The following is a 13185-nucleotide window of genomic DNA, read 5'->3' on the forward strand; positions in this document are numbered from 1 at the left end:
GGGACACCAGCTGTCAGACTATTGCAGTATTGAAAGCAGTGAGGTAATCAGATTCAGGATATGTTTTGAAGGAAAAGCTCATAATGTTTGCAGATAAATTAGACATGGAAAGAGATCAATCAAGGATGATTCCTGTGTTTTGGGCCTGAACAACTGGTTGAATGATCATCTTTTTTTTATATATATATACATATTTTATTGATTTTTTTACAGAAAGAAAGGGAGAGGGATAGAGAGTTAGAAACATCGATGAGAGAGAAACATCGATCAGCTGCCTCCTGCACACCTCCTACTGGGGATGTGCCTGCAACCAAGGTACATGCCCTCGATCGGAATCGAAACCAGGACCCCTCAGACTGCAGGCCGATGCTCTATCCACTGAGCCAAACCAGCCAGGGCTGAATGATCATCTTATTCAAAGAGGGAACGGGACTGGAGGGAAAGGCAAATTTGAGATTCTCTTCTGACATTAACTGTCTTGGCTGTGAACTTACCTTCGATACAGAAGACTATGGAAGAAATAGGTTTATGAGGAGAGAGTCAAGAGCTCGCTCACTGGTATGTATTATTTTACTCATCATGATAGCAAAGGATTCTAATATGTGCTTGCTCCACATCCATAAATAAAAATAACCTAAAAATAAAAGGCCAAAGTGAGAGGCAACAAGGGTTTATTTAAGATAAAAAAAGAATTGCAATTCTGGGGAGCACTAATCCATTAGGAGGTGAAGACAGGGTATTAATGAGAAAGGGAAAGGGAATAATTACATGAATAAAGGAATACATTTCTGTTGGCGTTAATAAGTCAAGGAAGGAATTTCTATAGGTACAATTAAGATAAGCTACTCTTTAGCTATACATGGAGGTGCTGATTCCAAAGAATGCCTTTCAATTTCAGTACTATTTTCAGGGTGTTTCTTTCCTGTTAGCTTTTCTTTGGAAGACACTGTTTTGTGTGTGTGTGTGTGTGTGTGTGCGTGTGTGTGTGTGTGCACATGCTCCAGACCAAAGGTTATTGTGCCCATTTCAAAGATTCCAAAGGTTTGAGGAGTAAGATATACCAGGCGGTTCCCCTGGGATGGTAGCTCTGACTATAATGGCAAACACTTAAACAGCCTGTTTTCTAGTAAAAAATATGTAACTGCTGCAGGGATTAGAAACTTTGCCCTAGGGCCCACCTGCCTGGCGTGGTCAAAACAGTGCTGAGAGAATCCCTGTTTTCTGAGAGCCAAAATATGTACCCTCCCCAGTGACAAATCTTCTCTTCACATATACCTTAAATCTAATTGTCAAGTCATAAAGACTTGAAATTAAACTGTTACTGTCTCACAAGTTTTCTTGTTTCAGTTTTGAACCTGTGAGCGTTGAAATCATAGTTTATCTTTAGTTCTTGGGGAACATGATGCTGTCTTTCTTAGAACCCGGTAGATGGGTTACTCAGCTTTGTAGTTCTTAAAAATGCAAGCTGCCTGCAAGACCCCAATTAAGGCTGGATGGACTAGTTATACATGTCTTCATTCTGTTCATATAGAAATGGGAACCTCTGGTCTTGACTAGTTCATGGTCAGTGGATAGTTATTTAGTCAGGATAGGTGACTATAATCTATTTTTTAAGCTGGTTCTATAGTTGCCTTTTCTATTCAGCTATATTTGTTGATCCAACTCAATTAATATGGTTTTCAACAGTAAAATAGGCTGGGGCAAAACATGTTTCTAAAAAGAAACATTACTTTTTTTCATGTTGCTATTGAATTCAAATTGTAACCAGACAATCAATGGGTCCGCGCTGCTGTTACGACTTGAGCCAATTAAGCAGAGACAGAGTTGAATCCTATGAGTGTTTATTCCAGTACTGATTTCAGTATGGGAGAGCAGCAGGTCATCCATAAAAATCTGCTCTGCACCCCACCATAATAAGCTAGCTGCTTATATTGGGTAGAAGACAAAAATTACAAGGGGAACTAGGCAAAGGGTATGCCAAATGGGCAGTTTACCGGTCTGGATATTTGTAAAGGCTACGGGTATGCAAAGGCTGGAGGTCTTCAAAAGGCCAGCATTTTTGGTTTCTGCAAGAAGATTGTTAATCTTTCCATGATAATAGGCAGCTCCCTGATGGGGAGGATGAGCTGCATTTCCAGGTGAGCTCCCAGGTCCCATACCACACCCAGCCAAGTTAGAATGTGCCTTCTTTAGTCAGAACAAAACAATCACAGTTAACAGAGCATGATTAATATTTCTCATAATTATAGCTGGTCCCCAATATTCTATTTCTGCCCCTATCAAAGTCATAAAGAGAGCCAACCTAAGGCAGGTGGTAGAGACTTCTGCCCTTCCCCCATTCAAGCCCCAACTGTGACCTCATCACTGACATCATATCCCCTAAGGCTGGCTCTGGAGGCTCTGGAGAAGGGCAGCTGCCACCCCTATGGGAGCCAGGTGGCTGCAGGGGTAAACTGGGAGGTGGTGTTTGTAGGAAGTGGGTGAGAAGACATCACTGAACATCTACTGGTCCCTGCCCCCAGGTGTTCTCAGTGCTACATCTAGGATTCTACAAGGTCCTCAAGTAGCCCTGCATCATCTCGCGAGGAAATATGGCACAGGCTAGGGAAGAAGCAGGCGACAGCCACATGGTGCCTGGTCGAGAGCCATCACGTATCATCAGAGTGTCTGTCAAGACCCCTCAGGACTGTCAGGAATTTATGCTGGCAGAAAATAGCAGTGTCCGTCACTTTAAGAAACAGATCTCCAAGCGCCTTCACTGCAACATTGACCGGCTGGTGCTCATCTTCACTGGAAAGATCCTCCGGGATCAAGATATTCTGAGCCAACGTGGCATCCTTGATGGAACTACCGTCCACTTGGTGGTGAGGACCCATCTGAAAGGAACTCTGTCCGGTCCAGGAACTCTGCCAGACCCCAACGGCAACTGTGCCCGTGGTTCTGAATCCTCCACCTCAGAGAGTGCTGGGATGGTGGCCAGGCTGCTCTGGCTAGCCCGGAGCTCACCTGATCTGGCTGACTTCTTTGGCCAGCTGGCTCAACTCCTGTTGGCTGCGCCTGAGCCTGTGGTGCAGTTCTTGGAAGACCCTCTGGTTCAAGGCCTGGCAAGTGAGAAACCAGCCAATAGTAGCCATGTTCCTGAATCCTCAAGGCCAGTACAGAAACCCGAGCCAGCTCTAGACAAGCAAGGGCTAGAGGCCTTGAAGGCAGTGTCAGGTGGTGATAATGCTATGCGTCCCGTCTACTCTGACATCCAGCAGCTCATGCTCTTCACTCTGGCCCCATTGGTTGCTTCCAGAGGCCAAAACACAGGTTCAGGACTTTGCAGAGGGGAGGCCAATGCTCACAGCAGTACTGATACCGCCACTGCCTCTGCGCCTGCCAGGCCATTGGCACAGGAGGTCAGTGCAGGAGTAGCTGCCCAGGCCAGGGGCATGGCCTCCACCCAGGCCAATTCAGGGTATAGGGCCGGTATGCAGGGCTCATACTCAGGCCATGATATTTCCTCCCAGGATGGCCAGCAGCCCACAGGGAAAGCCACTCTAACCAATCAGCTGAGACTCTCACCCTCTGTTTTGCGTAGAGCCATGCATGTCCTTCAACAAAATCCAGCTCTGCTACGCCAGCTGGCCGCTGGCAGCCCTCTGCGACATCATATACCACTACTTCCCATCCTCACCAACCCAAGAGCATTGCAAGCATTGATACAGATAGAAAAGGGCCTGCAGATATTGTCTAGGGAGGTGCCCAGTCTGGGCCCTGGTAGACCCCATGGGGCTACAGGAGCCCCTGAAATGAGAGGTGCAGGACAGGGTCACAGAACAGACCCTGTGCAACCCACTATGGCTGTTCTCCAGCTTCTCCATGCACTGGCCAATGCCTGCTCCCAATCTACCCAATCCTCACAATCCTCAACCCTCCCCACTGAAAGCAGGTACCAGCAAGAACTGGAGCATCTGAAGGCCATGGGCTTTGCTAACCGTGATGCCAACCTGCAGGCCCTGATGGCCACAGATGGAGACATCCATGCTGCCATTGAGAAGTTGCTGGGGGAACCAGAGGTCTAGGTCCCTTCAGCTGATGCTCACCATGCCACCCCATGGAGAGGGAGGTAGAGAAAGGAAAAAGGGAAGGGAGGGGAAGTAGCTTATTTTGGGAATTCCTCCTATTCAGATCATGTGCACATGGAACAGTCCTTCCCTCACTCCCCAAGCCTGTTCTACATTAAAAAGATTGCTCGGATCACATGTGTGTGATGTCCGTTTCGAAATAGGTGGGCAAAGAGAATGGTGTTTGGGGGAGGAAATGACCATGTTAAATGGTCTTGGGTTTGGACTTTATCTTCTCATATCCTTAATCTCAGAGTATTTTCCAAATTTGAAAATGAAGTGCAGAAATTGCTTTTTTTTCAGTATTTTTTTCTCCTGCTCAGTTGGCAACCCAGTTCCTCGCCAACATTACCATCATCACTGTGAGCCACCTCTATTCCAACTTGAGTGACTCTGAAGAAGTCCTGGCTTTTGCTCCCCCAGGAAGCCATGGCTCTCTTTACAACCTCTGGAAGCCACCCAATCTTTGACCATATTTCTCTGTCTTTAGGTCCAGTCTTCTGGTATTACAGAAAAGATGTTTAACTGCCCTCTCAGCTAGGGCTCTTCCTTTTATATATTCCTGTGCCAGGATCCTGCTCTTCTGAGATTGATGGAGGAACCAGAGGCCTAGGTTCCTTCAGCTCCACAACTTCTAAATTCTGTGGTCCCAATATCTTACTGAGCCATCAATACTCTCCCAATCCACCCATTATCTTCTGTTAACCTCTGCTCTATTAGTGAGGTGACTTACTGTGTAGGCAGCTGGAGCATGCTTTATTTGATTTGTAGTTTTCTCAAGGTCACAGAGTTTGTGGTTGACAGGGATAAAGAAACCCAAGCTCTTTGATTCCAGAGTTTGTGTTCTTAGCTTTACACTGTCCCAGAGCCAGGATCAATCTGTTCCCATGAAGTCAGTGAGCAGGAAGTGTTTTCTGTGTGGCCCTGGCACAGAGGAAGGAACAACTTAGGTTTCCCATTCTTTAGGAGTTTAGAAACTCATTTAGAGAGGGAAAGCTCAGAGAATAATCCAAATCACAAGGGTAAAATTACCCATGCTTACTTCAAATAAGCACAAATAAGATAAAACAATGTGGCAGTCGAGGAGGCAGAAAGAGGTGGTAGGGAGAGTTTCATCAGGGCTCAGAGGAAAGGATTTGTTTTTCTTTTTAAATCGCACATATACAAGAAAGTGTGTGTGTGTAGATGTGTGTGTGTGTGTGCGCGCGCTCGTGCATGGACGTGTATGTGTGTGTGTATGTGTTGTAAGAGATACATGTAAACTGACGGGAGTTGGCGGGGGGAGTGGTGAATTCTAGTGCTGGGGATGGGCTATGACACTGGGGAGAACTCGGCAGGGTAATTAATTGCTCAAGATCTCACCAGAGCTGAATCAAAGTCCAATTCAAAGTCTCCTCAGCAAACACTGAAAGAGGTAGACTCAGGGCAAAAAGAAACAAGAATATCCAACATGGCAGGATTTGAGACCACAACGTGGGCATGTGCCCCAACCAGGAACCAAAACCAAGACCTCCCGGTTCATGGGTTGACACAGACACTGAGCCCCACCAAATACTATCAACTATCACCAATTTTTATGGAGAGCTTAATTTATGTCAGGCACAATGATGAACACATTTCTAATGCTGGGGTTGGTTAAATGGTATACTCTCATTTATGCACCTGCTAGTAGATAAGAAAGTCAGATTTAAGTTCAAGTTTATCTGTATCCACACATCCCATTTATTTCTATTATAAAACACTGGGTAATATATGAGATGTCAGTACAAATGCATAACCTTCGGACTATTAGCCTCTCTAAATCATAGGCTCTTAATTTAAAATGCAGAAAATAACAACATAATTTTGAGCTACTGGGAGAAATATCTGTGGACTTGTGCATTTTAGAGTTGAGGTTATTAAGCAATAAAAAATAGTTTAAAAGGCACTTGGACCCTGAGCCATCTCCCTTGAGTTCTTAATAAGAAATTACTCCATGGTTGAAAAGGAAGGGATCTCAAAATGGAAGATCAGTAGAGAAAAATGCAGTTTTAATGAGTACTAGTCCTATCACAAGCACTGTCTAAATATTTTAAAGTTGGGATATAGTTATAATAATGAGATTGTGAAGAGATATAATATAAAAAGCCTTCAGTGATTATAGCTTGGCTAATAATATTTAGAAAAGTTATATAAGTTTCTCATCTTTATTTTATTGAGCATGTTACATGTTCAGCACTATTGTTTTTTTTACATCCATTAATGTATTTATTCTTCACCACAACATTAAGAGATATTGTCATTAACCTTCATTTAACAGTTTGTCAAACGGAGGCATAGAAAGATTTACCAATATGCTCAAGGCCACAAAACAAGTAAAAGAACCAGGGTTCAAATCCAGGCATTCTGACATTAGACCTTGTGTGCTGAATCACTCAAAATATTAAAACTCAGGTTCAATTTACCTCAAATGTTCTTTTTTTTTCTACTTGAACTCACAGTAGAATAGCCCCACCATGAAACCCAGATTCCTTTCAGAGCAACTGACTTCCTCTTTAGCAATTCATAGATACCTTTGAGACAATTAAAAATATAATCACCTTTCTGGGCTATTCAGAATTGCTCAAGGAGCCTCAGAAAAAAGATACTTTTTTGTGATTTTTGATATCTCCAATTCACCTGGCCTTCTCTCTTCTTTTTTAGGCCATGCACATATAATAAAGCATATCATATTTGTATAAATTTAAATAACAGTGTTTAAAAACATTATTCTCATATCATAGGTCTCTGCACATGCAAATGCATCTAGATAGCTACCATACAAATTTATTCTTCTTATGTCCAACCTTTTCTCAGAATTCATTCTGAAATCTTCTTCAAGCGAAGCAGTCTTAGAAGTCGACTCCGAATCTCCTTGGTCCTAGCCCCGTAGATGACTGGGTTGAGCACAGGAGGCACCAGCACATAGAGATTAGCCAGAAAGATGTGCACATGCTTGGGGACTCGGTGTTGGCCAAAACGGTGGGTGAGGAAGGAGAAGAAGGCAGGAATGTAGAAGACCAGGATGACTGCAAGATGGGAGCCACAGGTGCTCAGAGCCTTGTGCTGGGCATCACGAGATGGAAGACGAAAGACAGCACGGAGTATAAAACCATAGGAGATACCAATGAGAATAGAATCCAGGCCCATGGCCAGCAGGGCCACAGTCAGCCCATAGACAATATTGACAGTGATGTTGGCACAGGCCAGCCGAGCAATGCCCATATGCTCACAGTATGTGTGTTCCATGACTCGGTGCTGACAGTAGGGCAGGCGCTTCAATAAAAAGATGAAGGGGGAGACAATGGCTATACTACGAAATATCCCAACAAGGGCAATTTTGCCTATGACTGTGTGGTTGAGGATGACTGTGTATCTCAGTGGGTTGCAGATAGCCACATATCGATCAAAGGCCATGGCAAGAAGAATCGAGGACTCCAGAGCATAGATAGAATGGACACAGAACATCTGGGCCAGGCAGCCACCGAAGGAAATCTCACCAGCATGGAACCACAGAATGGCCAGCATTTTGGGCACAGTGGTGGAGCTGAGAGCCAGGTCAGTGAGTGAGAGAAGGCAAAGGAAGAGGTACATGGGTGCATGCAGTGCATTGTCCATGGCAATCACCGAGATGAGGGCAGCATTCCCAGCCAGTGCTACCAGATACATGGCACAAAAGGGGATGGCAATCCAGATGTGGGCCGACTCCAGCCCTGGGATCCCTGTCAGAAAAAGCATGGCTGGGAGACTGTCATCACTAATGTTGGAAGTTGACATTCTGCCTGGCAAATAAAAGAGGGTGCTAGTGCACCTGTCCTGTAACATAAAGTATTTGGTTCAGTCACATAAAATGATGATCTTTCTCTGAGTAATCCATCTTAGTCTGAGAAAAATATTTATTGGTATTAATGTGTGCGAGAATCTTAACGGATACTATTACACATAATCTATTCTGTCATCTGCCATTTTCTATATTAAAAAATCATGTTTTGAATTCTATGTTCCAAGCACCAAGCTAAGAATATAAGCATTTCCTTTGTCTAATCCTTCCAGATTTATTTCTTACCACATCCTGCACATCATTTACTCTCTTTTGTCCACATCTAGAAAAAATTTCTTGTTTTTTTTTTTTTTTTTAGTGTATGCTATTCCATTCCAAGGATCCCCTTTTCTTTATTTTTTATTACCTGTTTAGTTTTAAAGTACCAGGCAAGCCTCCCAGAAGCCTTCCCACTCTAATTTAGTCCTTAGTCTTCTTCATATTTTTTACTCATTCACTACTCTGCAAAAGTATATTGAGCTTGGTACTATGCCTTTACACAATTGCAACCTCCATACAACATGGCTCTATCTGTACCTAGACTCTTTGCTCAGTATTCACTAAAAGACTCAATTATGACAACTCTTAATAACATACCATTGATGTCTGCCTCAATGTCATACTGTTTTAATGACTTAATCTGTGTTTGTAACATATCTGCCCAGATATATGCCAAATGGCTTGTTTTTATATCTCACTTATAGCACCTACAAAGAGGCTAGGCAACCTGAATATACTCAAATGCTTCATGATTAAATAACTACAGTGTTTTGATCATGCATGAAGTTACCATGAAGGAAAGTAAAAGATGTACCAGACATGCTTGCTAGGGAGACAGAACTGCTAACTATGATAAAGTCAGTTCATTGTACTGTACACTCACCAATGCAATGGTTGGATTAAAAGCATGATCAAAATGTCAATTGATGATACAGCAGATTGAGGGAGTGAGTGGAATGTCCTAGAATTTACCAACAGTAGACATCCTGGAAGAATGAATTATTTTTTGTTATATAGACTAATTATGTACTGGTATTATATAATCCTCCCTCAGTAATACCTAAAAGAATCCTTTGTAGGATGCCTGAATCCTGAATTTTAGTCCTGATTCTGTCACGTGAGTGTTACTAGTATGTGACTGGAACAACTCCTTCCCTTTTCTGGGAAATCTCGATTTATAAAAAGCAATAACTTGGTAGCTACAGAATTGTTACAGAAATGTAAACTGAAGCATAGGGGATATAGTCAATAATATTGTAAAAACTCTGTTTGAGGTCAGGTGGTACTTGGAATATCAGAGGGACCACTCTGTAATGTTCATGATTATCTATGCTCTACATCTGAAACTAATACAGAATAATATTGAATGTAAACTGTAATTGAAAAAAAACCCCAAAATAACCAAGAACGTTGGAATTCTTGTCTCAGCTTTTCTACTAGTCATTATTTAGCATTGGTTAAGTCTCATGAACTTTTTGAAACTCAATTTTCTCATTTCTAAATTGAGAATGACAACACTTGGCTTACTTATTTCACATAGCTTGTGTGTTTGAGAAAGAGTAAAGTAAGTGAAATTTAAAAGTTTGGATACCAAAAACAATTCCCTTCACATTTTTACAAACTCTTTGTCTTATAGCTGCACTTGGAAGTAATACAGAATATAATAATCATACTCACCTCTGTCTTGCCAAGAAGAAGTCCAAGTTCAGATGAGTGAACTGATATAATCCAGATCACAAAGCCTGTTACTGTCAGAACTAAAATTAGGTCTTAGATCTCATGATTAAACATTTGGTGTTTTCATCTCACTCAACTGTCCATTTGTATGGCCAACATTAATTTGCTACTTTTATTTATTATTTTTTTTGCAAAGGCACTCTAATATCAGTAACTAATGCTGCAATCACTTTTCTCATCTGAATTCCAGAGACAAAGTGGAGCATACCTCTGATTTGCCTGGAGACCTTCACAAATAGCTCTAGCCACTAGAAGAAAGAAGCTTAGGTGGTGGAGAGTGGAGGGTTAGAGTGACTATATCTGCTTTTTCCCTTTTTCCCTAGCCTATTCTTGCTTGCAAAGGAAGGTTACAAATAGTTATGAGGAAGCGGCTACTCCGTGAGCCCGTGTGGATGGGAGTACCAGGAAGATTAGCTACAAGCAAGGTTGTTTCCCATGGAAATGCATGTGGAAAAGACAGAGAGCCAGAATACCCCTCTGGGTGGAATAGGCTATCTCCCAAATTTGTCTCACTCAGACTTCTCTCTGGGTCACTGTGATAGCAGAGTTCCTCAGAGCTCCCTCTGAGACCTAGACTTCAATAGATGAACTCTGAGTTCTTTCTTTCAACACAAATTTTCGAAGAATCTGATTTCAAGAACATCCTGTGTGAGTGATGTGTGTTTACAAGTTGAGCATGCTGAGGTTGGAGCTGTGACCCGTGTCATATGTGAGTGTGAGGCTGCGTGGGAGGGTATGTGGTGGAGTAACATCTTGTACAGATGCTGTATACCTGAGTGAAATGGTTCACTTAGGGATGTGAAAACTGTTTTGTGCAGGTTGTAAAAACCATTTTTACAAGTGTAATTTGAAGATAATGGTGTCTGAGTGTTGATGTGTCTGGGTTGAAATGCGTAATCTGCCCTTAGGTTTTGTGAACCCAGTGAGTGGCTTCAGTTTAGCTCTGAGTTCTAGCCCCCTCTGGTCAAGGGGCTTAGTAAGCAAGGTTATTTATTGACTTTGTGACACTCATGTATGAAAACCCAGGGGGACCTACTCTAATAGGTCTACTCTAGGGATTTAAGCCATGGTGCTAATTTGTAGAGAGGGAATAAGGAGGGAGAGGCTGACAAAGGGAGAAAGAAATGAAGAAGGGAAGCTATCCGTAGAGAAATTTCAAGGAAGGTGGAAATACAATTTAGTAATTTTATTTCTCTTCCTTGCTGTTCTCTTACTTTCTCTCCCCTCTCTTTCTCTTCTAAATTTCTCTACATTTTCACACATTGTAGGTCCATGGTAGTCTGTGTATGTAGGGCATTACTAATGTTATATGCAAATAGGGTGACAAGAAATGGCAGTGGACATTTTTTATGCTCCATTGTCCCATTAGATTTAATTTCACAAAACAAAAGTTCAAAATTAAGAATTTCAAGAGCATGGAAGCAGGGAATTGAAGGAAACCCAGGAACCTTCTGAGCACGGGCCTTATGCTACTGTCCAGGTGTCATGCCCACAAAGCTAGCCCTGGGAGTGAACAGCATCAGTCCTCTAGTGAGATCCCATTATATCATTAGCCACACATCAAGTTTTTGCACCAAGGATTCCTTTCATCAAAGCCTTCAAAGTGCTATATAACCTTCCCTTGTACATACGGTAGTTCCCTCCCTTATTCATGGGTGATATGATCCAAGACTTCAGTGGATGCCTGAAACCACATCGAATACCAAAACTCTATACATACTATACGTTTTTCTATACATATGTACCTGTGATAAGTTTAAACTACTCTTGAGCTTTGGAGCCATCACGAAGTAAAATAAGGATGACTTGAACACAAGCACTGTGATAATGAAACAGTCAGTCTGATAACTGAGCTGGCTACTAAGTGATCAATGGGCAGGGAGTGTATACAGTGTGGGCATGCTGTACAAAGGTCTAATTCAGGTCCCCCATAAGATGGTCCAATGTTTTGTGACACTACTCAGAATGGTGCAATTTTAAACTTATGAATTGCTTATTTCTGGAATTTTTCCATTTAATATTTTCAGACTACAGTTAACCAGGGATAACTGAAACAATGGAAAGCAAAAAGGGGACTACTATACCTATATCCTCTCTTATTTTTTTTTAAAAAAATGGTCTTCATGATTTTTGCTTAGGTACTTTCTAAAATAATTTTGAAATAGTATATGCTCTCTCAAAAATGTTGACACTTAAAAATGTCATTTACTATCTAACTAGTAGAAAAAGATATTATGTTTAGTCTTTGTAAATATTGGTATTTTAAAATAAAACCACCACCTAAGTTTTTTAATTGTATTCTATGGAGCTTATTTTTATAGTGATGAAAATGTTCTAAAATTAGATATTGATAATGGTTGCACAAAATTATAAATATAATAAAAACCACTGAATTGTACACTTAGTTAAATTTTATGGTATGTGAATTATTATAAATTACCAATTAAATATATATATTTTATTGACTTTTTTACAGAGAAGAAGGGAGAGGGATAGAGAGTCAGAAACATCAATGAGAGAGAAACATCCATCAGCTGCCTCTTGCACGCCCCCTACTGGGGATGTGCCCGCAACCAAGGTACATGCCCTTGACCAGAATCGAACCCGGGACCCTTCAGTCCGCAGGCCGACGATCTATCCACTGAGCCAAACCGGTTAGGGAATAAATTACCAATTAAAAAAAATAATAGAATTATGGCCCTGGCCAGTGTGACTCAGTTGGTTGGGTGTCATCCTGTGCAGGGAGAGGTTTCAGCCTAGATTGCCAGTAGGTGGTGTGCAGGGGGTGGCAGATAGGTGTTGAGCTCTCACAAGGATGTTCCTTCTCCCGACCTCTCCCTCTATAAAATCAATGGATTATTATTTGAAATAAATAAGTAAATAAATAAATAAACAATGGAATTATATAATCATTAAAACTTAAATGTCTCTGCAGCACTACAGATGAAGTTGATACAAGCACTGGATCTGAGTGGGGTACAGAGGAAGGGGTCAGGTTTGTCTCTCAGATCTAACAGGTGGCCACAGGGAAAGGTCATAAGATGAGTGAGACTGATTTTAGCTTCTTTCCTTTCCTTTTTTTCCTTCCTTTCTTTATTTTTTTAAATTTATTGCTTTTAGAGAAAGAGGGGGAGGGAGAGAAAGAAAAAAAAAGGGGGAGAAACCTAGATGGCGGCATAGGTTAACGCCGGAGTTTGCTGCCTCGAACAACCACTTCAAATATACAACTAAAAGACCGAACGGACATCATCCAGAACCACAGGAAGGCTGGCTGAGTAGAAGTTCTACAACTAGGAGGAAAGAGAATAATATACCGAGACTCAGAGGAGGCGCAGTACTGAAGTAAAATACTAAGGTGCAGAGTGCATGCGGATCGGTCTGGTCGGGGGAGGGCGCGGTTGTCTGTTTCAATCTGGAGGGAGTCTCAGGCTCTGAGCTCCAGTTCCGAGCGAGTCTCTGGGGACCCAGACTCAAACGGGAGAAACGGGACTGTCTGGCATG

General features: G+C 42.1%; 2 protein-coding genes across 2 annotated transcripts; one reads left to right on the forward strand and one right to left on the reverse strand.

The window, feature by feature from the left end:
- Nucleotides 1-2591: 2591 nt before the first annotated feature.
- LOC102768175 (ubiquilin-1-like) lies at nt 2592-4067 on the forward strand. Its single transcript, XM_015559710.1, has one exon. The coding sequence runs from the start codon at nt 2592-2594 to the stop codon at nt 4065-4067; it is 1476 nt and encodes a 491-aa protein (XP_015415196.1).
- Nucleotides 4068-6947: 2880 nt separating this feature from the next.
- Nucleotides 6948-7904, reverse strand: LOC102768472 (olfactory receptor 52D1). Its single transcript, XM_006752611.1, has one exon. It carries the CDS (start codon nt 7902-7904, stop codon nt 6948-6950), a length of 957 nt encoding a protein of 318 aa, XP_006752674.1.
- Nucleotides 7905-13185: the final 5281 nt, after the last annotated feature.

The sequence above is a fragment of the Myotis davidii genome, unplaced genomic scaffold, assembly GCF_000327345.1.
Source record: "Myotis davidii unplaced genomic scaffold, ASM32734v1 scaffold2030, whole genome shotgun sequence".
NCBI classification, from domain to species: Eukaryota; Metazoa; Chordata; class Mammalia; order Chiroptera; family Vespertilionidae; genus Myotis; species Myotis davidii.